General features: G+C 29.1%; 5 protein-coding genes across 10 annotated transcripts; 3 read left to right on the plus strand and 2 right to left on the minus strand.

Moving 5' to 3' along the window:
- Positions 1 to 4: 4 nt before the first annotated feature.
- On the plus strand, positions 5 to 3,834 carry LOC143193994 (uncharacterized). 2 transcript variants are annotated; one of them, XM_076400519.1, is made up of 6 exons: positions 5 to 462; positions 1,007 to 1,226; positions 1,279 to 1,842; positions 1,895 to 2,086; positions 2,373 to 2,547; positions 2,633 to 3,834. In XM_076400519.1, exons 1-6 carry the CDS (start codon positions 231 to 233, stop codon positions 2,753 to 2,755), a joined length of 1,506 nt encoding a protein of 501 aa, XP_076256634.1. In that variant the 5' UTR covers positions 5 to 230; the 3' UTR covers positions 2,756 to 3,834. The 2 variants fall into 2 exon arrangements, with proteins under 2 accessions (XP_076256634.1, XP_076256635.1); XM_076400520.1 differs by lacking the exon at positions 2,633 to 3,834 and adding an exon at positions 2,164 to 2,177 and having other exon boundaries at positions 12 to 462; positions 2,373 to 2,513.
- Positions 3,828 to 11,231, minus strand: LOC143193978 (transmembrane protein 145). The gene is made up of 13 exons (XM_076400486.1): positions 11,108 to 11,231; positions 10,903 to 11,052; positions 10,621 to 10,804; positions 10,259 to 10,485; positions 9,100 to 9,282; positions 8,958 to 9,042; positions 8,679 to 8,900; positions 8,440 to 8,612; positions 7,649 to 7,780; positions 7,433 to 7,594; positions 4,521 to 4,722; positions 4,274 to 4,459; positions 3,828 to 4,187 (listed from the first exon to the last, which is right to left on the minus strand). The coding sequence occupies exons 1-13, from the start codon at positions 11,195 to 11,197 to the stop codon at positions 3,970 to 3,972; spliced, it is 2,214 nt and encodes a 737-aa protein (XP_076256601.1). The 5' UTR covers positions 11,198 to 11,231; the 3' UTR covers positions 3,828 to 3,969.
- Positions 11,232 to 11,576: 345 nt separating this feature from the next.
- Tao (Serine/threonine-protein kinase Tao) lies at positions 11,577 to 19,202 on the plus strand. Of its 4 annotated transcripts, none has more exons than XR_013005153.1 (14): positions 11,577 to 12,009; positions 12,545 to 12,706; positions 12,821 to 12,930; positions 13,168 to 13,383; positions 13,625 to 13,751; positions 13,875 to 14,090; positions 14,169 to 14,505; positions 14,569 to 15,106; positions 15,381 to 15,516; positions 15,568 to 16,059; positions 16,135 to 16,293; positions 16,348 to 16,466; positions 16,554 to 16,772; positions 17,645 to 19,202. XR_013005153.1 is itself a non-coding variant. In XM_076400483.1 (14 exons), the coding sequence occupies exons 2-14, from the start codon at positions 12,584 to 12,586 to the stop codon at positions 17,658 to 17,660; spliced, it is 2,727 nt and encodes a 908-aa protein (XP_076256598.1). In that variant the 5' UTR covers positions 11,577 to 12,009; positions 12,545 to 12,583; the 3' UTR covers positions 17,661 to 19,202. The 4 variants fall into 4 exon arrangements, 3 of the variants coding, with proteins under 3 accessions (XP_076256598.1, XP_076256599.1, XP_076256600.1); XM_076400483.1 differs by having other exon boundaries at positions 16,554 to 16,691; XM_076400484.1 differs by having other exon boundaries at positions 14,572 to 15,106; positions 16,554 to 16,691.
- Positions 19,203 to 21,903: 2,701 nt separating this feature from the next.
- MED21 (Mediator complex subunit 21) lies at positions 21,904 to 22,894 on the plus strand. Its single transcript, XM_076400583.1, has 4 exons — positions 21,904 to 22,087; positions 22,142 to 22,252; positions 22,315 to 22,419; positions 22,503 to 22,894. The coding sequence occupies exons 1-4, from the start codon at positions 22,046 to 22,048 to the stop codon at positions 22,677 to 22,679; spliced, it is 435 nt and encodes a 144-aa protein (XP_076256698.1). The 5' UTR covers positions 21,904 to 22,045; the 3' UTR covers positions 22,680 to 22,894.
- On the minus strand, positions 22,884 to 23,433 carry UQCR-11 (Ubiquinol-cytochrome c reductase 11 kDa subunit). 2 transcript variants are annotated; one of them, XM_076400587.1, is made up of 2 exons: positions 23,211 to 23,433; positions 22,884 to 23,143 (listed from the first exon to the last, which is right to left on the minus strand). In XM_076400587.1, exons 1-2 carry the CDS (start codon positions 23,301 to 23,303, stop codon positions 22,970 to 22,972), a joined length of 267 nt encoding a protein of 88 aa, XP_076256702.1. In that variant the 5' UTR covers positions 23,304 to 23,433; the 3' UTR covers positions 22,884 to 22,969. The 2 variants fall into 2 exon arrangements, with proteins under 2 accessions (XP_076256702.1, XP_076256701.1); XM_076400586.1 differs by having other exon boundaries at positions 23,193 to 23,396.
- Between the last annotated feature and the right edge of the window lie 188 nt (positions 23,434 to 23,621).

The raw sequence follows: 23,621 nt of genomic DNA on the forward strand, positions 1-23,621 counted from the left end.
AAATTCATGTCAGACAGAAGCTAAGTTACATTGGCGTTCTGTTGATTAGTTTTGTTTATATTTTTTTAAATCTTTTTTTAATAACTTAAATATATTTGTTATATTCATATTCATATTACGTTATATATTTATCTGACTTTTTATAAGTTTTTTTGTATCTACAATACTTTAATTGTTATAGTTTCATTAAGTTTACGATATAATTTTTTTGAAAAAAATAAACTAATAACATGGGGGAAGAGGAGAAACTCATATTAAATTACATTGAAGAAGAGGACGAACAACCAAAAAAATCTAAAAAATGTAAATATAGTCACAAAACTCCTAAGGTAGTAGATGAAAATCAAAATGCACATATACAAACAGATTTTGGGAATGTACAGATCAAAGTAGAAAGTGATTCAGATGAATCTGTACTCACGGAAGAACCAATTAATTCTTTAAATGGAGATACCGATATTGGTAAGTTTTCCTGAATGTTCCTTATACAGTTTAAAATAACCAGCAATCATACCACTAAAAATTATGATTTTTATTTTATAACTCATAATGATGGATGAATCATATCTTTAATAATTATGACATGTGCTTAAAATTTTTGTAATTAAATTTAAAGTAAAGTTTAATAATTAATTACAAGTTATAAATTCTTTAATATAGTTGAGCTGTATTTTCTAATTTAAAACTATATTGCTATATTCATTCATAAAGCAATATGTATTAATATTTAATGATTATTTAAATTAAATAATATGTTTAGTTGATATGTAAAATTATCTTTTCGTTGATTAGATTTTATAAATGTATAAAATATATGTTCAGGAAGAAATAATGTATCATTTAAAATTTATATTACAATGTTCAGGAAGAAATAATGTATCATTTAAAATTTATATTACAAAGATTATGATAAAGATAGTTGATAAATCTGGCTATAATAATTTATATTATTTATATGATATAATAACTTTAATCATCAATTATTATTTTTGTTTTTCATTTTAAGTTATTAAAACGGAACCTGATGACCAGCTTCATCAAGAATTTAAATATGAATCTCATTCTGAAAGTGAAAATGATGTTGGAGAAAAACATATTAATAAGAAACTCAAAAGAGGAGCGAGCAAAGACCTTGCAAATTGGAGTACCATAAAAAACAAACTTAAAATAAAAATAACAAACAATATTAACACCAAAGATGTAGACGTGAATGGAATTTCTTCTAGGTAAATTAATTGTTGCTAGCCAAGTGTTATTTGACAACTTTTTTTTTTGCAGTACATCTTCTAAGCAATTATATTCTTGTGATAAATGTCTGTATGTTGGCATTTCAAGAGCAAATTTAGAAAGGCATACACTTATTCATTTGGATCCTGCTGATATCAAATGGTATAACTGTACGGAATGCCCTTATAAGACAAAATATGAGCACCAATTGAAAAGTCATTTCATAGTGCATCGAAATCCTGATGAAATAAATTTCTTTCAGTGCCCACATTGCAACTTAAAATGTTCACGTAAGCATAATTTAACACACCATATCAAATCTATTCATTCAGATAGAGAATACTCATTCACTTGTGCTGAATGTGACTATAAAACATTTTCAAAAGAAAGATTAGCAGCACATATTAAAAAACACTCAAAACAAGTATTTAAATGTGAATTATGTAAATTTATTACAAAACATGATAAATATTTGCAATCTCATATTAAACTGGTTCATATGGATGTTGAAAAACCATTTTTATGTGATACTTGTTCCTACAAAGGGAAGACAAAAAGGGAGTTGGACAAACATTATGATCGAATGCATAAAAAGGAAAAACAAAATATTTTTCAGTAAGTTTTTACTTGATTATTCAACTGTTGTTCCAAGTTAAAAAATTTGTAGGTGTTGCCATTGTAAGTTTCAATCTATCTACAAGAAAAATTTAGAGTTTCATCTTTTACACATGCATCAAAATTCCGAAGGTTTTACGAAGTTTATTTGCGGGCACTGCGATAAACATTTTATTTATAAAAATGGACTTAAAACACACATAATTAGATGTCATATACGTCTGCCAGAAGAGGAATATCATAAGTAAGATTTAAATAAATTTTAATTTAATTACCAACTAAAACTCACTAATATTTTTCAAAAATTTGCTAACAAATAAGAGAAGGGATAACTGGTAGGTTATTTATTTCAAATGCATGTATTAATTAAAAGGAGATATGGATTTCTTATGTCATGTTTTCATTCGGTATAATTAAGTAGTGTGTAAACTTATGTAGTAAATGAACTTGTTGATCAATTTGACATAGGAAAAAAGTTTCAGATTACATATAAATATATTATATTATAATTTATTTTTATTTTAAATTAGGTGTTTGAAGTGCAACTATAAATCAAAGTGTTTAAATACTTTGAAGCGCCATATAAAAAGAAATCATGGAGCTCCCCGTCTTCATTGCGAAAAGTGTAGTTTTAAGACCAATCGACAAATATCAATGGATGCCCATATGAAAACACATGATTGCGATGAAAGTAGCATTTTAAAGGTTAGAGAATTTTACTTCAATCAATACAGTTTGATTAAATACAATATTATTTCATTAAAAATATTTAATTGAGGTGTTCTTGTAGTGTCCTGATTGTCCATATCGTATTCTTCAGATGACATCGTTCTTATATCATGTGAGGGTTGTTCACAAAAAACAACTTTCTGCAAAGGAGGCTACGAAATATCAAAACTGTAATGACAATTAATCTTTAATTTTACTAAAAGATCATTGTGTTATCTATAGGTAAATTTTTAATTTAACACAAGTGACACTTAACTTTTTAGCGTATTATCTGATTCTGTATTTTTTTTATACATATACAAATGTTGGTTTCTACTTTATTATTTTTTCTAAAGCTCTTTTTATAGTAAGTATTACTTCATACTATAATTATTTTCTATATCATTTTATTTATGTTCTTATGGAGTTTATATATTAGCCAAGGTGAACATAGCTAAGATGTATACTGTTTATATTTTATACAACATTTTTTGATACCTATAATTTTGAAATCTACAATTAATTGCTATTATATTATTGCAAATTATTTTATTAATGAATAGAAACTAAACACAATTTGATGTTAAAATTTTTTCATTGTTTTATATTCTCATGTTAGTGTTAAATATTTAAAAATTTGAAAATATGAAAAATGTTAGGCTTCTGTCAATATTATTGATTCAGTATCATTTTCTAGAACATATTAATTGTGTTAATAGCACAATGTTAATATTATCGGGACGATATACACCTCCCAGAATCAATTTTTTTTAAATGTTTTGAATGTTTGATCTGAAGATTAATCAATAATATTGAATATGTGAGCAATAAATTTGTGCAATTTTTACTCTCTATATTGATATTTCTAAAAGCAATAACATAATGGTTATTTTACTTTACACAAGGATATTTTTATTAATAGTTAGTTAATAGTTTTTATTATAAGATTTTTGACAAATACTAAATTGTTATCTGATTATTAATTAAATATTATAGTTAATTATGTTATGTACCGTTATCGTATTATTATTATTATAAGTTGATATTTTTCTTGTAGTTGGCTAAATTGCATTTAAGAGGTATAAAATTACTTTTTGCGACTCAGTGAAAGTTTTTATTTGGTAATTTTTTAAAAATAAATTGTGGGCCTAGAAAATATTAGAAGTTGTAAAATTATGTTAGTTGCGGAATGCATCCATAGCTGGGCATGGATGCAAGCATTTCAGATTTATTATTTAGCTATATAAATATAAATGTAACTTTAAATAAAACAAGTCTGAGATAATAATTAATTTTATTCTTATATTATATACCTATAATATCTTAATTGTGTATTTGTGAGTTCAAAAATATATATATAAATTCTAGTTTCTACCTATATAATTATATTGTGCGTTTTATCGCTAATCAATCAATGGCTCACTTTGAAAAACGGGTTCTTTCCATGTGATGAATATTGTTAGTTGCAGAAACTACGTTTGAAACCGTAAATAACTCAATTGGCACGTCCTTAACATATTCATCCAAATTCCCTGGGCCGTTTTGATTTTCTGTCGTTAAATGATTAACCAGAGATGGCCTTCGAGTAACATTTTCATTGTGAAAAGTACTGTCTGTAAGTTTTGATGAAGCTGATCCTTAAACAAATTGTATTATTAAAATATAACAAAAGGAATGTTAATAGTATGCTTGAAAAATGTATAAATATACATAGGTATATTACCAATGCTATCTCGCTTATTTTTAATATGTTGAAAGTTAGCAAAATCAAGAGCTGGTATATTCTTTGCCAATGACCACTTAATAACGTTTTCTATTGTCAAATCTCTAGTTCGTTCTTCGTCCATTGCAATTTCATCAGCTATTTCTGTAATTTGAGGTGTAGACAGGCGCTTTTTATTATAAAGACCTAAAAGGTCAAATTTTGGGCTATTATTCAATATAAATACACAGGTAATATAAATTCTCGCCTTCGCAAAGTTCTTCGGTTCTTCTTGTTAGTGGTATTATTACAGTTTGTTCTGTTAAATTGCTACTGGGTTCATAAATGTGATGCCCAAACTGTTCCATAGTACTGTTTCCAGCAGTTCCACTAATTTCCATTACACCTATTTGCGATGTCCGAACGTGATATGGAAAATTTTTATTCGCTACACTAGGCATAGTTAAGATCTGTAATACATTAATACAGCGTCTACTCAAAAATGTATACCATATTTTTTGAGTATGTATGTGTAGTAAGTGTTATCGTTAGATAAAAAAAAACCATTTATCTTCTGAAGCACGTTAAAAATATTTTTTATTACTCAGTACAGTTGCCTCAGGCACAGTGGCGGTTCCTGATAAAAATTTGAAGATGTTCTGCAATTTTTGCAAAAAAAACTTACCTTTTTTTATAAATTAAGTCCAACCTACGTTTTTTTTCTGTTTACCAATTTGGTAATCATTTTGTCATTAAAATTAGAGATATTACTATTTCAGAGATAAACGTCTTTCGGTCATTGAATTTCTGAGAAACGTTTTGATGTGTTTTAGTGTTGAGAAACACCGTTGAGCCTCGGATGTTGTCACGAGTTGTTACCACGATTTCTAATAATTGTCTAGTATCCTTCAACGTATCTCATAGATTATTTGCTATTAAACATTTTAAAATAAGAAGTGCTCCATTTAATGTTCTGCAATTATTTCTTGAATAATCATTCCGAAAAGAAAAGTGAGCAACTACTAGATGCTTTTTAAAATGAAAGCGATCTTTTGCTCAATTTATTATAACATCACACACTTCTAAAGTAAAAATTCGGTGATCAAATCTGCTGTTGCCTGGATGGTTGCGTTTATTCTCTGGTGCCTCATGACTTGTTATCGATGCTTCACTAATTATGTTATCAATATTATTTCAAACTTGAATATTATTGCGTTAAAAATTATCGATAGCGTCTCTTACTCTAGTAGGTTAAAATTTTCTTTGCTGCAGTTGGTTGAAAAGTATCTACGTGGGGCATCACATGATGGAAAAAAGTTAGCCAAAAATTGAAGATCGGTTCATTTAATGTACGGTGAATAGAGGCTGTCTGATTGAATTGATTTTCTATTTCATCCAAACACTCAATGAGGTGGTTTCTATTTTCGAATACAATATTAAAATAAAGTTCCAATGGGTCGGAGCGCCTTGCGGATGCCTGTTTACAATTTTGTTAATCTCTTCTACTCGTTCGGGTGGATTATAAAGAAAAGCCAGGAATCTCTCCAGGAATTTGTAGAGGCAGCTTTAGACATAGCCAATTAAATTAATTGGTGCGAATAATAATTTACATAGTCATCAAAGGGATATTTTTTTTAAATTAATGTTTGAACGCTTGCATGTTGACCGCTCATCACCGCTGCTCCATCATAGCTTTGTGCGATCAGTTTGTTGGGTGAATTTTGAATTAAAGGATCTATAACGCTTACAATTGTTTTACTAAGGAATTAAGCAGTTCCGAAAACGCTCAATCGGCTCACCATCACGAACATATCAAAGAATGACTACCATTTGAGATTTTGCAGCAATATCAATTGTTTCAATTTCCTCGATTATTTGTTCACGATAAACTTCAAGCATACATTGTAACAGATCGTTCTGTATTTGTTTGGAGGTGCCTTTAAATACTGAAGCACTCTTTAGGTGCTCACTTAAAGTTGCATCTAGTTCAGACGTAAAATTTATAAGTCCACGAAATATCCCCGGATTCTGGGAAGTATCGCTCCATCATGTCCCCGAAGAGCCAATTCAAACGCTCCACAAATTTTAATGCAATTTATAACTTTTTGATAAAACATACCTATTTTTTGACACATTTTCATTATGTCTCTGTACATTTATCCAAAATGTAGAATCTAATTAAGCCATAGTATTAACTGACCCTAGTAATGCAAATTCCATACAATTATTATAATGGATTTTAGAGTTTTCATGTCTTTTTATTTTCAAATGTCTCTATTAAATTTATTGGTATAACTTTTTCTTCTACTTGCACCAGATTTCTCAATAATAATATCTGGAAATGTACTGGTATCTTTTCCTTTAAATCCACCTTTTCCTCGCAAGAATATTTCATTTTATAGTCACTGTTATTAATATTGTTATTATTAATGGACGAATGTCGGGTAAAATTCCCATACAGATAACTGATATCCCATACGGCACTGGGTTAAATGCAGCGAAATCTCTACTTAAATATCGGCCTTGTTTTATACCGTTCGGATTAACACAGCGGGAGCGGAGCGACACGCGGGTGTTTGAAGAAGCTCGCAGAGCACAATCCTGCGGCCCAGATAAATAATAACGACAGCGTGAGTCAAGTTATTCCATTGGTCCACGTTACTTCCGTGGCTCGCACGTCCATTGCTGTTTTTTATATCATTTATTACAACAATAATTTTAGTATTTTAGTCAGATACATAATTATTTTTGGAAGCTTTTTTTTGCTAAGTATAAGCAAGTTTTTTTGCGTAAGCTCTGCAGAACTGCAGCGCTTATGCATAAGCCGCCACTGTCCAAGCATCCTTTAATATAGGGATTCTATGGACTATATATATTTGATGGACTAAAATAAGAATCTGGAAAACTGTTTCGAAATATGCTTCCATGAATGCTATCTTTCGTTTAACAAAAATCGTTGAAATCTCTGAATCTTTTTGGCTTCTTGTTCTGATTAAATTAGTTATCCGATCGTCCAATTGTATTGACCGCAACACTTATTGAACAACCAATTGTGTAACAAATATCAGTACGAATGTTGTAACACATAAATATTTATAGTGCTATTGAAAATAAGAATTAATAACGGTATTGTATATTGAACTGATGAAAGGTGAAATTTACGTCTTTACAAATACAAACCAAAAACATCAGATGTCCTCCAAAAGCTATAAATAATAGGACTGCCCAAACCACCGATTCTCTAACCCATTTGTCGATGTAAGTATTTGCAGAAATGATAAAAGCAGGCCCAGCAACAAACCAAATAGTTCCAAATAAATTGAACGGATAGTAAAAATTAGACTGAAAACGAATCTTATTATTTTTTGTATCTAAATTATACTGTATGATACCAACTTTTTCTGGGTATTTTTTTAGGGTGACAACGGTGGAATATATAAACATTAACCAGGCAAATATTCTTAGAATAATGAGGCTGTAACCTGCAGGTGATTCGTATAAATAAAGAACTTCCCCTGGATCAAAAACCTAAAATACATTCATGTTTTGAAAAATATGCGAGATATGCTGTTAATGTTGGTTAACTGCTTTAATAATATTTCCTAAAATATAGGATGTCCATAGAGAAAATTACTCGTTGTTGAGAAAGGCTGTAATTAGAAGGGATTATCGTTTATGCGTCCAACATGTAAATTAGTGTAGTTGTCTTTCATGAAATTCGATTAATGCTAGCTTTAGAGAAAAATGGTTATTTTTTCAGATAAACTTGCACTGAAAGAACAGGTGTTTCCTAGATAACGTACATTAGAAAATGCAATATTCACTGAAAAATACTTATTTTTTTATTTAGAAGCTTATATAGATGAGCAAAACTGCAGATAATGAACCGCAGTTAACTTTAAAAGAATCGCCATAAGTAGTCACGCAATACAAAATTTAAAGGGTCCGGCTTTACGTTTTTACACTTCGGATAATAATTTGTATAAAAATGGATGGAAAATATTTACCTTCAAAAGTTTTCTTTAATTATTAAGTTTCATGAAATTATTTTATAAAAACATTTAGATCTATAAATACTTTTACAATTGTTTTTATGTTATTTATCAGACTACGAATTTTCCCTTTGGACGCACTATATATTTTAAAGTGATAGCTGCTGCAAAATTGAAATCGGTGGGATTACTTACCAAAGCTTCATAGACAAAAATCGTAAGATATGTAGTTGCATATAAACACATGAAAACAGTCAGTTTAACAGTACCCCTGACTGATAATCTACCCCTGGTTATTGTGAAACCTTTAGCCAAAAGAAGAAGTAGTAATAAATAACATGTTTCCGAAGCACCCAACAACATATTTCCTGAAACCATTATAATTCTTAAACTTTGAAAATCGGGATAAAATTACATATTAAATTTACACTTACCAAATCGCTTCATTTTAGGAGATATTCGTCCACTAACGGCCATTTTTAAATAAGTAATATTTAGTACCAATATACCGATCAGTTGAAGTACACACGATAAAACAAAAATTTTGTAAGTTGTGTGTAATAACTGTCTCTGTTTGAGCTCCAATGAACAAACAGTTATTCCCAATAATAAAAACGAATATGCTACAGAAAATGCTAACAATATTGGGAGAATATCTAAAAATTATAAATCCAGTTATTTTCTTATATAATATTTTATGGTATAATTCTAACAGAATTCATCAGCCGAAAAATGTTCATGCCAATAGTCCCCTGGTGGTCCATTAGTCATCAGTAACTGATAATTAATATTTATACCCTAACAAATATTAACATTAGGTTCCATTCCACACCAATTACAACAGCAAAAACTTACTTTCGTTCCATAGCAATTACTTACAGCAATAAACCACCACCTTTCCCTTGCACTTCTGAAACGTCTTGCATTATGACACATAACTGTTTTCCCATTCCTCATTATATTCGAAACAGATGTTTTTAAAGGAACAGACCTTTTCTTTTTAAATTTTTGTTTGGAAGGTTGTGTGTTGATAGAGCTCTGAAATTAAATAGACCAGAAATTATATTTTGTGTAATGATAAGGGCAAAAAATCTGACCTAGGAGTTTTAGATACTTTTGATCGGCCAAAAGAAGGTGATCTTATATAAATGTTAGGCGTTTTTGATCATCGTCCAATTAAAATAAATTTTTTCTCTTATAAAAAATATAACTGTAGTTAAAGGTTATTAAATTAAAGCTAAAAAAATCTGTAAAAACAGAATAGAATAGTGGATGATGTTATCAAGCATATACATTATCAAGTGTATATCCAATTTAGTGTATTTTGCGGTTGCGCTTACGGTTATAGTATAAGTAGGTAGGTTGTGACATGCGTACGGCAGAAATAACCAAGCGATAGAAATAGCAAGAATAAAATGTCAGTGTTTACACTTATACTCGTATTTATACATATATTACAAACTTTTATATTTGAATATCGTGATCTCAATTGGAGTCTGACAAATGAGGTATCTTCCCGAGATACCTAAATAGAGTACAAGTGTTCATAAGGGTAAATACGATATTGTTTAATCTGATATATTCCAAGAGTTCATTTTCACAGTTTCAAGTTAATCAGTGTTAATCTCAGTCGCCTAAAGGAATCTACACTGTTACTTTGCTTTTTTAGTCAGCTAGTACGCTTTTATCACTAAATCAAACGTCCCTATAATCAAGTCAATCAAAACTGGCAGACCTTCGACCTTCGATCAAAATTTGCTTGTGGTCTACGAATAAATATTATTTTTATTAGAAAGAACGCAATAATCCTTTTTAGTATTAAAAAATTCGACAAAAACGTCAGGACTCATAATTGCCAAGCCACAAAACTAAAAAAATAGCATTGTAAAAACGATACAATACTCTATTTTGTTTTAATTCATTTATTTTTATTGACTAATTCAATTTTAATAACTATGATAGGCGAAAATAGGAAGGCTTTAAGAAGTAGGTACTATAATTGAGATTATCTTACTGTTTCTGTAGTCCATGTATCATTTATTAACACTGTAGAAGTTGGAATAGTAGTTGTAATAGAAGTGGAATCGGATTCTAAACTTGAATATGACGGATGTTCTGTTGCATTACTCTCAGACGAAATTTGAATAGCTTCTGTTTGGATTGTGTTTGAAGATAATGTTGTTATCTCGGTCATTATAGTCATTTTCATGGTAGTTGTGGAAAATTTCACTTTTATAGTTCCTTAAAAAGAATAAATACCTGATGAAGTACCATGTTATACAAGAAAAAGATATTGCTTAATAATAAAACATTCTTTTAAAAACGCATTAAAGCTTTTTCTTTATTACTTGTAATAAAATAAATATTCCAGTTTACCTTTATTTTTAGCGGCCCATTTATTAGGTTTCGGTATATTAATGGTATAAAGCGGTACAGGCGTAGTAACTACTATGGGAGTAAATTGGCACCCCGAATATTCGCGAATAATAGAACTTCTAGCAGTTAAATTTACAATCTGATTTTGTTGCATGTTTAGAACAGCTTCTTTTTCCTGGCAAGTCTAAATAAAAGTGATATAAATGTATATATATATATATATATATATATATATATATATATATATATATATATATATATATGAACACGTAATATAGTTACTTTATTTGATTTATATACTGCTGGCCACTGATCCTCCGTGTCATAGTATAAAAGTAGATTCAGATCACCTTGATCTTCATTGTAATCGATGACATATTCAAATTCACCCTCGTCCGATAAAAAACAAAATCTTGCCAAAAAAGCCCAATTCTAAAGCAATTAATACCTTTAAATTTAGTGTTTAGATTTTATATAAAATACATACTTCATTTGTTTTTAAGGTACCTTCGATATATTTGCAATAACTTATTCTAATTACCAAAAGTAGTTTTAAAATAATTACAAATAAAAACATTATACTTATAATATATTTAATAAATTGTTTTGAGAACACAATTTGTTCATACAGTATTTATGTATACATTGATCAATGCTTAAAAAGTTGCTATAGAAACTGTATATTTGAAAACATTTATTTTTATGTAATATTTTTTTCAGGGAACTGTTAAAAATAAAAACATTTAATAACAAAATTATTAGTTATTATTTAAAATAAATTTGTTGTAAATTGAATATATACACAAATTAGTAGAACTAACAAAATGTTAACCAAATGTTTTTCTATGATAACTTATAATAATTTTAAAGAAATCTATTCAATATATATTTCTAATAATATATAAATCCAAAAGATGGCAACAGATTTGAAGCAGGAATATAATGGGGAAACTGTTTTATCCTTTACCAATCTAAATATCTATTTTGGGTGGGGTTAGCCATTTTTCAGATTTTCGTGATTAATTTAAACAAATGGAAATTCAAATAATTTTCTTGTGTAATCAGTACAGTTTTTACTTCTAAATGACTAAATTAAAATGATTCCGTTTATCATCTGTTAATATCAATGGGAACATTAATTTTGAGGTTAGGTTACTAGGTGACAGTTTCAAGATATACCTCCTAGTAGCACACAAGTTGTTTTTGAAATTATTTTATTTAAACAAAAGCTGCATAATTGTTATTCCGGTGTATATTAACCGCTTATTCAGTGTTATAACCTTCTAGTGGATAAAATATGTGAAATATTTACTATGTTTGTGTCAGTTATACTGTGAAAGTATACAGACAAGTTAAAACGACGCCATTTTGATATCCATCTAGTATTTTGTAAGTTCATGTTTCTTTTAATAAGTTCGTGGTAAACATTGGAACCTCATAATTATATTTTGTTTTAACAAATTGGGCTCGTTCAAATCACATCATAGAGAGTATTTTTATAAAAAGTTATATATTATTTTATTTTAGAGCAAAATATAAGTTGGGGTTTTAATTTCCTATTTTCCAATAAAAATAATCATAATGTGTATTTTTAATATCTCAATTTTTTTTTTGAGCTCTGCGCGAATTTTTATAGTCATATTTACTCTTATTCATTAAGGGGATATTATTTTCGAGACTATATTGATAGTTTTTAGAACCAGAATATGATACTAATATAATTAGTATCTGACAATTATATATTTGTACATTTTTGTATAAATATATAATAATATATTAAAAATATTATATCCTATATATAGAATAAATATTTTTATTGCAGGTTTTCATAATAGACAAATATATTTTAATAGGCATTAAATAAACTTATCTTTCCAATCTTATTTAGTTTTTGTATGCATATCTAATCTATGTATGATTTTAGAAAAATGAGCTCAATCTAGTTTTCCTACAAAAGTAGAAAATGGCCCCGATGCCCCGTCCTGGGAGTCTTCGAGACCCTGACATAGCTGAATTATTTTTTAAACATGACCCAGAAAAAATATTTGATGATCTACGGGAAATTGGCCATGGTAGTTTTGGCGCGGTAAGAAATGTTATATATTATTTAGTTAGATATTATCTGATGTATATTTTTATTTTTAACAACATAGAAAGTGTTTATAACTTCAACAATTAATTAATTATTTTGTAATTTTAGGTCTATTATGCAAGATGCCTCATTACAAAAGAAATTGTTGCTATCAAGAAAATGTCATTTACAGGAAAACAAAGTTTGGAGAAATGGCAAGATATTATAAAAGAAATAAGGTATTGTTCAATATTGATCTTAATTGCGCGATCTTAACAGCCAGTATTAATTATCATTTTATCTTTATCTTTATACAAGATGTATCATAAATCTTTTACATAATTTCCAAGCTTATTTTAAAATTTTACCTTAAAGCTTAAATAATGTATGAGTGTTAAAAGTAATATTGAACATAACAAACATTTAAAGTTTTCATATGTGTTCATAAAATTATTCATATTTGTGTTCGGTTTTAGATTTTTAAAACAATTAAAACATCCAAATACTATTGAATATAAAGGATGTTATTTAAAGGAAAGTACTGCGTGGCTTGTTATGGAATATTGTCTGGGATCAGCATCAGATATTTTGGAAGTTCACAAGAAACCTCTTAAAGAGCATGAAATATCAGCAATTTGTGATGGTGTGCTTAGAGGTCTGAGTTATTTGCATGAATTTGGACGAATTCATAGGTAATATTGTTATTTCATAGTAAAGAAGTTAAACTGTGTTTTTGAATTTTCTTTTTTAATGGTCATATCTTAATAGGTTAAATATAGTATTAGTTACATTTTTTAAATTTAGTATATAATTTAATTATTTGGTAGTCAAAATTTTCCAATATTAATTATAAAAATGTTATGTTTTATTACGGATATAATTGAACTGATTGATTGATTATTTATATAATTGATAATTGAATTTAATTTGTAGAGATGTTAAAGCTGGGAATATATTATTAACGGAAAATGGTACAGTAAAATTAGCCGATTTTGGTAGCGCTTCCATTAAATGCCCCGCAAATTCATTTGTGGGTACACCTTATTGGATGGCACCTGAGGTAAATATATTAGCCTACTGATTTGCTATTGACCTTTACAAAATCCTAAAATATCATCATGAAATTAAAGTTAGAAAGAGAAAGTACTACATCTATATGTTGAACATATTTATTTTTTTATAGGTAATATTAGCGATGGATGAAGGTCAATATGATGGTAAAGTTGATGTGTGGTCATTGGGAATAACTTGTATAGAATTGGCTGAGCGAAAACCACCTTACTTTAACATGAATGCTATGTCAGCTTTATATCACATAGCCCAGAATGATTCTCCAGCTTTATCAACTTCTCCAGACTGGACTAACACATTTAAAAGTTTTGTACAAGCTTGTTTGCAGGTATAGGAATTTACTGTTATAGAATAATAATATTCTAGAAAAGAAATGATAAGATTTTTTACTTATTTAAAATTGCAGAAATCTCCCCAAAATCGATTAAGTTCTAAACAGCTGTTAGCCCACCCTTTTGTAAAGGGTATATCACCTAACGTTTTAGTTGATCTTATTCAAAGAACTAAGGCAGCGGTTAGAGATTTGGATAATTTAAATTATAGAAAAATGAAAAAGATTTTGATGGTTGAAAACTGCGAAACAGAAAGCAATATTGATTCGATTCCAGACGTTGATGATACTCCCGAAGAACCTACTGGAGGGGATAGTTCGAAAAGTAATTCGGTTACATCTGAACATTCAGTTCACTCTGTTGGCGTGTCAGCTAGTAGTCAATCTAGCAGTACAAACAGTTTGCATGCAGGTATTGTTTTTTAGCTTATGTTAAATTTATAATTTTAAATTTCGCTAAATTATTTATTTTTAGCAGTTGTATGTGGTGAAGATGGAACAACCAAACGTCATAAACCACTTAATCATGCTGCTGCGGCTGCGTTAAGTGAACACGCTGGTGGAAATAATTTCGCTACTATAAGAACAACCAGTATCGTAACGAAACAACAAAAGGAGCATATGCAGGAAGAAATGCATGAGCAAATGTCTGGTTACAAACGAATGCGTCGAGAACACCAGAGCGCACTCATAAAATTAGAAGACAAATGCAGAATGGAAATGGAAAGTCACAAGAATCAACTAGATAAGGAATATGATGCTCTTTTAGCCAACTTTAGTAAAGATTTGGAGAAATTACAGACAAAACATCAACAAGAATTAGAGAGGAAACTGAAGCAAACTATAGCAATGGAGAAAAAACTAATCAAAGACATCACAAGTAAGCAGGATAATGATAGAAAGGCTTTTGAAGTGCATCGAAAGAAAGAGTACAAAGCTAATAAAGAGAGATGGAAACGGGAGCTCTCACTAGATGAATCTACACCGAAACGTCAAAGAGATGCAACTCTACAGTAAGTGTCTAAAAATTCAACGCCACAAATTAAAGATGATTGGTTTTCATTTATGAAACCTTAGTAACTTCAATATTCACTATACTTTATATGGCACTCAATGGCCTTCAGATAATAGTCATTTCATTTATATATTTTTTATAATGTTCTGCTATTTTGCAATCATTGATAGTAATAAAATTTCCTTTTTTTAGATTATTATAATAATATCATAAATGAATACAATATTACCATCATTTTATATATTTTTGCAACAAATCTGAATTTTTTATAGGAGCCATAAGGATAGTATGAAGCAAGTTGATGCCTTACATGAGGAGCGATTGCTTAAAGATCAAAGAGCGGAATTAAAATTGGAAGTACGAAAATTTCAACGAAAAAGACTCCTTGGATACCATCATTTGGAACAAGTAATCTATGACAGATACATTAGAAGAATGATTTTATTATAACATTTTTAGGATTTACTGCGTCAAGAACTCAATAAAAGACAACAGCAGCTGGAGCAAGCTCATTCGATGTTATTAAGACATCATGAGAAAACGCAGGAATTGGAATATCGTCAACAAAAAGCTGTTCATGCTCTTAGGGAGGAGCAAGTGAGAAATCAACATGATACCGAATTGTCGAATCAATCAGAATATATGAAAAGAACAGAACGTGAAATGCGCAAAAAACACGCGTTACAACTAAAACAGCAACCAAAGTCTCTTAAGCAAAAGGAAATGCTAGTTCGAAAACAATTTCGTGAAACTTGCAAAGTACAAACAAAGCAATATAAAGCGTTAAAAGCGCAAACTTTATTGACTACTCCTAAAGAGCAGCAGAAGGCTGTTATTAAAAAGCTAAAAGAGGAGCAGAGACGAAAATTAGCGCTGTTAGGTGATCAATATGAGCAAAGTATTGCCGAGATGTTGCAAAAACAATGTATAAAGTTGGACGAAAGTCAAGAGGTAAGTGATGGAATACTATGATAATTTAAACTTAATGGTGTCGTCATCCTAAGTCAATGTAATATGTATTTATAGATGCAGTGCCAACAAATGAAGGAACGGTTACAATATGAATTAGAAATTTTAATCGCTTATCAAAGTAAAAATAAAATGCAAGCTCAAGCACAACGTGATCGTGAAAAGAATGAGCTTCAGCAAAGGGTTGATGTTAGAAAGACACTTTTAGAGCAAAAGGTAATTAAACAGTTTCGTTATTGAGAAAGATAATTTTAACATTTTAATTTATAGATGTTTGCTGAAAATAATCGCTTTATAGAAGAACGTGGTGAGAGAATTAGGAGACTTCACGAGGGACAAGAAAAACAAATTGAAGAATTTGATGAGGAATCTGTCAGGTTGGGTTTAAGGTAATAAAATATTGCATTGATTAGAATAAATAGAAATAAGATGACTATAGACTTTTTTAAACTGATAATTAAATTTTTTTTGTTTAGTGCACTTGCAATTGCTGAGATGAATGAAATGACTTATGATATATCTCGAGATGACTATGATGGAGAAGCTAGTCTGTCAGGTTCTATGCTGAGCCTGGCGCACTCCAATAGTTCCACCAGCTTTCCTCCTAATTCTGGGTAGTAGTTAGATTCTAATATTGCAAATTAATCAAATTAGCACAGATTTTATCCCGGAAATGAAAAGCTGTAGCCAATTTGGTAATATTTAAATATGTAGACACATACTCTATCTGCTGTTACAAAACCTAATTTAGCACACCTAGTGGTCATAGCAATCTGTAATTGTTGACTGATAGTACCAATTTTAATTTGCAAGTATTGCTGAAAATTTTAATAATTTCCATAATTAGAATAATCCAATAAATCTATTTGTTGTATGAAAATAATAATAAAAACATGGTGTTTGCCTTTTTTGCCTGCTTAAGTTATACTTTATATATTCTCAAGGGAAACCATCTCAAGAAATCTTATAAGGAAAGATGGGATATCACTTGGAATCTTGGCTAAAAATTAATCTAATTTTGTTTCACTATAAGATAACATGTTTTTGTTATTACAAGCAACTTGAAAGATTAAAATTAAGACTGAAAAAAAATTATATATTTAATAGTAGGCTCAGGCAAACAAAGGAGCACATAATTCCTAAAAAAAGTGACCTATAGTTTATAAATATCAGCAGTACATTTGACGTACGGGCATTTTATTCATTGTTTTTTAACAATCCATACTGTAAATAAAGTGAAAAACCAGGTATTTATAATTTATAAAATATACCTTTTCAATTTTAAGAATTTAGTTACTATAGAAAGTGCCAAAGTTTTACTTTCAATTGTTTTTAAAAATAGTTTTTAAGCTCTACCAATTATGTTTTCGTAAAATGTAAATATTTTAGTGCGAGGGAACCATTATGTTAATTTTAATCGACGTACTCTATTATTTGAACATGCTATCACCATTGGGTATGCGGAATATTTAAGTAGAAGTGAACCTTGTAAATATATATTTAGCCTAATTAATTACCGAATCTAACCGTCTGAGGTTTTAACAGTGAAAATCCTTTAATGTTTCAGATGTAACTTTGATTAATTGACATCATCGTCATCAATTATATTCATCGCTGTCGAGATAAAATATCGGGAGGAGAGGGAAATAATCAATTTCTATGTTAGAAATCCACACTTCTGTGATACATTTTTGCAATTTCAATGTTAAAACTATATAAATAATTTATTTTTAGATTTTCCTTAAATAGATTTTTCTCATTTCCATTATATTGTTGCCAATAAGTTTTTTTTAACCCTGTATAAATAGTAAGTTAAACGGATACGTTTCTCTGTAAATTTGTGGTATGTATAATTGCCAAATTTATGTTTTTTTTTAAATAATTTCAAGTAACCCATGAAAATGTGTAATACTAAATTACAAACGTTACTGAAAAAATAAAAAAGACTAACTATACCAAACAGTTTGGTATATACGCTTAACGATAATCTAAAATTACCCAATCGGCTTTTTTGAAGTATTCTGTAAAAAAATGCATGTAAAGACGCTTTTGTAAACATGTCTCTTTTCAATAGATATATAGGCTATTTATTTGCGATTTTTTGTAGCTTTGCCAAGAAGTCACTCTCCTTAAACAGCTCATGATTAGATTATAAATTTAGAAAACTGAAAATGTTTATTAATATAATTTGTTTCTGATTGGTGAATTAACCCTTTAACTTGTATTTACAGAAAATATACATTTCTGTTTTTCAATTGAATATTGATAGTTGATATTGAAAATATATGACGGGATCTGCTTTAATATAATTAGTTAATATATGTACCTGGATATTCTAGGTTTTATTAATATCTGGAAAATGATCAGAAACCAATTATATTAATTTTATTCTAGAGAAAAAATGTCGAATCAAAAGTTCTTTACTGTATGGTGTAAATATTGTTAATTTGATAAACAACAAGATAGTATATATATGTTCGCTAATGTTTAGTTTTTATTGGGAAAAGAAAAGGAAAGACAAAAAATTATAATGCTGCTCAAAATTATGTCAATGTGATTTTTATTTGAATGTGAAGTATTTTCTTTCAAATTCAATAAATATATTAGAACAAAATCGTTTGATATTCTTTTATTACTTTTGTTGTTTATTGGGATAGTTATTACAGCTGCACGTAAATTTTATGAATATTGATGTATTAAAATGTTTCAAATGATTTTGTTTGTGGCCATCGTAATATATATGCAACAGTATTTTCTTTTAGGAATTCATGTAATGGTTTTTTTTATATTTATTATATTTAATATAATAAATAGAAAATATTTCATGACATTAAAAAAATTGCCACTTTTATATATATATATATATATTTTTGGTGTCTACATGATTTTATATAACACCTAGAGATATTGTCACTTTTTATGATATGATGCCATAGACTAAGAATTATAATTAAATCTGTTATGTTTTTTTATCTTTGTTATATGAAAAGAAAAGTGGCAATATATATTAAACTTTTAGTTATTGCAAATTTAGTCAATACTCTGTAAATACTTGTTAAAGCTATTTGTGTCAAATTTATTATTAGCATAATTTTTTTTAACTTAAATTATATAATCAGCTCATGATATATTCAATTTTATTTTACTACTTCCTAGATGGATATGAAAGGTCAACCTGTGATTTTCCCTGTTTTAATTTTTCAAATGGATATTACCGTCAGGCAAGTTAAGTTACATCTTCCTCTAAGAAAGACCTATTGAAGGCATGAAAACAGTCATATATAATTATATGAAAGCATTTTAGTGCTTTTATGCTCATCAATTATAAGTGATCACAGCAACGGCTAAATTGGCAGCATGGTGCTGAATGTGCATATAATCTTGTTTTCTGTTTGTAGAGCAGGAAAAGCCTTCTAAAGTGTATAAAAATAATTGAATTGTAGCATTCAAAATTTCACAAAAATGCGAAAACAGAATTGGTGTAGATATTATTATAAAGTTATTTAAATTATTAAAAGACATTTTTCATATACAGAGTTTTGAAGATGTATTTATTATTTAACAATAAACCATAAAAGTTATAATCAACATTTTCTTGTGAAGTTCAAGTTCTGATTAAATCTTCATAATTCTTACTGATAATGAATTTTATAAATTAAAATAATTTTTATCTGAAGTGGTTTCTATTAAATATTGTATATTTCAGGAAATTGAACAAACTTTCTATTTTCGTAGTTTTAATATTACTTTACTTACTAAATATTGGATATATTAATAAATAAATTTCTTTGTTTTATCAGCATTATTTAAAAATATACAAACCATTTTATAGACAGTTTTCTTCGTCTAAAATTCTTAACGTTAAGGTTAAGGTGTTAAAACACAAAATATAGAGAGTTCTCAATGTTTTGTGGTCGTAAAAGTATTTATGGTTAAAATCACAAAACATAGAGGAATTTTTTTTCTCCATTTAGTAGATTGACCAGCTAGAACCAAATGGTCTTCGGCTGATGTCGCTTCAGGTTCGGGGAATTATTGTTTTGCAGGCGACTGAGACTCTAGGTTACGACTGGGACTGTCGTAGTTTGTTTACTACCGGGGTTTGTGGACGGGTAGTGATTTTATCAAGCTGTTGTCGTGTTCTAGGGTTCCTATGGAGAACCTTACACTGAGCATGTTTATGAAATTTTTCGCATTTCGAAAACACGCAGAGTTTTTTTCGATTGGAACAGTTGTAGTAGTTCAAGTTGTCTCTCCGAGACATACTTGTACTACACCTGTGCTCCGTTGAGGCAGATTGGACGGACTAGCATTTTATACAACGTCACTTTCTGTGGGATTGGAAATTTGTTTTTTCTGCAGAGTAGTGGAAATAGTAGGCTGTACGTGCCATTTCCTTTGCAAATGGCGTGCTGTGTTTGGGCTGACCATTGGGATCTGTGGTCGAACTGGAGACCGAGGTATGAAACTTTCTGGAGCCATGGGATAGGGACTTTATCGATTTGGAGGTGATAGGCGCGAAACTCCTTGCGGTGGAACAGAATAGCTTGAGTTTTGCTCGGGTTTATCTGTAGCTGCCAGAATTTGTACCACGCTATCGCTTGGTTCAGCTGTACTTGGAGTCGGTTTTGAAGAAAGCGGTATCATCTGCATCAAATGCTGTGTGGGAAAGTTTGTAGAGCGGGAAATCAGCAATATAAAGGTTGAATAGTGCTGGGGCTAGTGGAGCACCTTGCGGGACTCCACAGAGGAATTAGAAGTGTATCTCCATAGAATGAATTATATCAAAGGAACATTCTTATAATTTTCTATGTTTAATGACAATATGTTGTACTGACAATACATTAAAACGTAATATAATAGATTTAATCTAAAACTTATACTTTTAAATATACAAAATTTAATAAACTATAGAATATGGAACATTTTATATTATCTTAAATATAACTCTGCCAAATATAAAGTACAGTACAATATATATGTTGAAGACTATTGATTTTAGTTTTTTTTTTTAAATATTTTCTTTGCCAAATATTGTAAGTATATCATCATCCATATAAGCTGTGTTATATTTAAATACATATTTCAATATTTTGTGGTTAAAATTATATGTCATCAGTAATCAGTAAAATTATATGTATTACGGATGTCCAAAAAATATTGACATATGTTTTAAAGTGTCGAAAAACATATTGGTATACCAAGATATTGATATTTTTCCCAATGGCCGACACCCCCCATATGTGTTTAAAAAAAATATCCCTAGATTGGCAATTAACTGTATGTTCAGTTGATTAGGGGTGTCGACTACCAAGAAAAATATGCCAAGAAAATTTAGCCGGCTTTGTAGCGCAGAGGTAAAGGTAACAGGACGGTTCTCCTACTGTAGCGATCGCCGCGGGTTCAAAACCTGCTAGGCAACAGTGTTGTAAAATTCGACAAGGAAAATGATCCCAGTCACGCCAGTAACCAGGCTGGGTAAGACCGGATGTCTTTTGGGATGATATCTAATTTGGTCACTCGCCAGTTGGTAGGCTTAATGCCGAGAATTGTGGTTTGGAGCCAACATTAAATAGGCCCAGTCCAGATAAACTCATAGTTAGTAAAAGGAGACTCTAAAATATGTAGAAAAAAGGAAATATAAAAATAGTCAAATATTAGCCTAAAAATATATGTTTGCTAGACGTTTAAACTTAAGTATCAATTTTAGGTATATTAAAAATTATATTTAATTTCTTCTGAAAAAATATAGATATATATCGATATTTTTCGATATATAAATTTATATCGATATTTTTTACACATCCCTACGTTAGTGTTTACTTAAACACAAAACACTTAGAAAACTCAATATTTTGTTGGAGTTAACCTAGCTTCTAGAAAATATATATTGTTATGATTAATAGCTTCATGGTAGAGAATATACATTATATTTTGTGTTTATAAATATCTTGAAAATACGTTTATTATGGCAGATAGATTAACGCAATTACAGGACTGTATAAATCAGGTTGCTATATGCACAATGTTATATAAAGAACTTTTATAAATAACATAATTTTAGCAAGCAGAACATTTTTGTAATAGTATAGGAATATTGCAACAATTTGCCCCTTCAAGCAAATTTCCTAATTTTGATAGAAGTGGATCCCAAACTCCACAACAACAAAGTCAGGTAATATATATATTCTTTTGATTTATTAATTATGTTATCAAAAATTCAATTTGCTTATTTAGGAAGATTATGTTCAACTGTTTACAACATTAATAGCCCGATGTGCAAAAGATATTGATACATTAATAGAGTCATTGCCAAGTGAGGAAAATTCCGCTGAGCTGCAGGTATTATACATTTTCAAATTAAAATATAGGCATTAATAATATAACTAAATAAGAATTTGTATAAAAAATTATCAAATGAATAGCTTGCTAGTCTCAGGCAGCTGGAACAGGAAAATCAAGAAGCAGCTGATCGTTTAGATGCTGTTGTTAGATCTGGCCAAGAACTTCTAGAGAAAATTCAAGCTGCATTAAGTGATATTGCACAAGCCCAACTTGATATGCAACATCTTACAAAAGCTACCCTCGGTGGAAGGGAATGATTAAGGGGGATAAGGAGGGTTAGGAATGGATCTAATTCTAATAATTTACATCTTCCTAGTACATTATTTTAATTAGCAACTGAATATATTCTGACTGAGATTGATTATAATGCATTAGCCTGGAAATGTCAAGTGATTTTTTTTTCTGTTGTACTATGAAAACTGTAAATATATTTTTTGAAAAATATTTGAAATAAAAGAAAATTATTTAAGAACTATCTTTTTTTTAGTGAATGTTTCGCCAAAAAATAATTCTACATAACACTAAATTATATTACTTAATTTTTAGTTTATTTTAATTTGCTGAAAAGATCTTTGGTGACACAGTGGTCAACAGCATGCAATAAATCAAAAAGTTCTTCTACACAAGTTTCTGCAGTTTGGCTTCTCGAGCTTACTCTATCATTGCATGTTTGATATTTTTCTGCTAAATGTTTACAATGATCAGTATCTAAGCACTGAGCCTAAAAAATAGCATAATGATATATTATATATATATATATATTATTATACAGATCTGCAGTAGATTACCCTTAAAGTTTGTTGAGGATCAACCAATTCTTCATCTTCATCCTCTTGAGCTCTAACTGATGGTAATTTTTTTAAGAATCTTTCGAAAAACATGTCTATCTCTTATACAACTCTTTTTAGTTTTACGTAATTGACCAAAATCTCTATAGACACTTTATGTCACTGCTGTCATATATTTTTAATAGTCAAAAATATATCATATTTAATCTGAAGTTAGCTTTGTTTTGTCTACAGAATAGATAAATATTAATTGACATTTTCTGCTCTATAGTTTTATTAAACTGTATTGTTATAATTAAACTTTGATTTATAATGCAGCATTAAATTTGGTTTATTTTCTAAGGAAGATATAGCATATAAATTCCTAACAAGATATATGATTTTGATTGGTCGTAATAAGTACAACGACAA

Source organism: Rhynchophorus ferrugineus, unplaced genomic scaffold (genome assembly GCF_030347505.1).
Source record: "Rhynchophorus ferrugineus isolate W39M unplaced genomic scaffold, kcgeb_rfMv2 rfM3, whole genome shotgun sequence".
NCBI classification, from domain to species: domain Eukaryota; kingdom Metazoa; phylum Arthropoda; class Insecta; order Coleoptera; family Curculionidae; genus Rhynchophorus; species Rhynchophorus ferrugineus.

Bases quoted from the DNA above. Each gene is read 5' to 3' on its own strand.
- LOC143193994 (XM_076400519.1), top strand. From the start codon at position 231: ATGGGGGAAGAGGAGAAACTCATATTAAATTACATTGAAGAAGAGGAC. The intron at 1,227-1,278 runs GTAAATTAATTG...TTTTTTTTGCAG, and splicing joins GTGAATGGAATTTCTTCTAG to TACATCTTCTAAGCAATTAT. The intron at 2,087-2,372 runs GTAAGATTTAAA...ATTTTAAATTAG, and splicing joins CCAGAAGAGGAATATCATAA to GTGTTTGAAGTGCAACTATA.
- LOC143193978 (XM_076400486.1), bottom strand. From the start codon at position 11,197: ATGTTTTTATTTGTAATTATTTTAAAACTACTTTTGGTAATTAGAATA. The intron at 9,283-10,258 runs GTAAGATAATCT...ATTTAATTTCAG, and splicing joins ATACATGGACTACAGAAACA to AGCTCTATCAACACACAACC. The intron at 8,901-8,957 runs GTTAGAATTATA...TATAATTTTTAG, and splicing joins TTTTTCGGCTGATGAATTCT to ATATTCTCCCAATATTGTTA.
- UQCR-11 (XM_076400586.1), bottom strand. From the start codon at position 23,303: ATGTTTTTCGAAAGATTCTTAAAAAAATTACCATCAGTTAGAGCTCAA. The intron at 23,144-23,192 runs GTATAATAATAT...GCTATTTTTTAG, and splicing joins GGGTAATCTACTGCAGATCT to GCTCAGTGCTTAGATACTGA.
- MED21 (XM_076400583.1), top strand. From the start codon at position 22,046: ATGGCAGATAGATTAACGCAATTACAGGACTGTATAAATCAG. The intron at 22,088-22,141 runs GTTGCTATATGC...ACATAATTTTAG, and splicing joins TACAGGACTGTATAAATCAG to CAAGCAGAACATTTTTGTAA. The intron at 22,420-22,502 runs GTATTATACATT...TCAAATGAATAG, and splicing joins AAAATTCCGCTGAGCTGCAG to CTTGCTAGTCTCAGGCAGCT.
- Tao (XM_076400483.1), top strand. From the start codon at position 12,584: ATGGCCCCGATGCCCCGTCCTGGGAGTCTTCGAGACCCTGACATAGCT. The intron at 12,707-12,820 runs GTAAGAAATGTT...TTGTAATTTTAG, and splicing joins GCCATGGTAGTTTTGGCGCG to GTCTATTATGCAAGATGCCT. The intron at 16,294-16,347 runs GTAATTAAACAG...TTTAATTTATAG, and splicing joins AGACACTTTTAGAGCAAAAG to ATGTTTGCTGAAAATAATCG.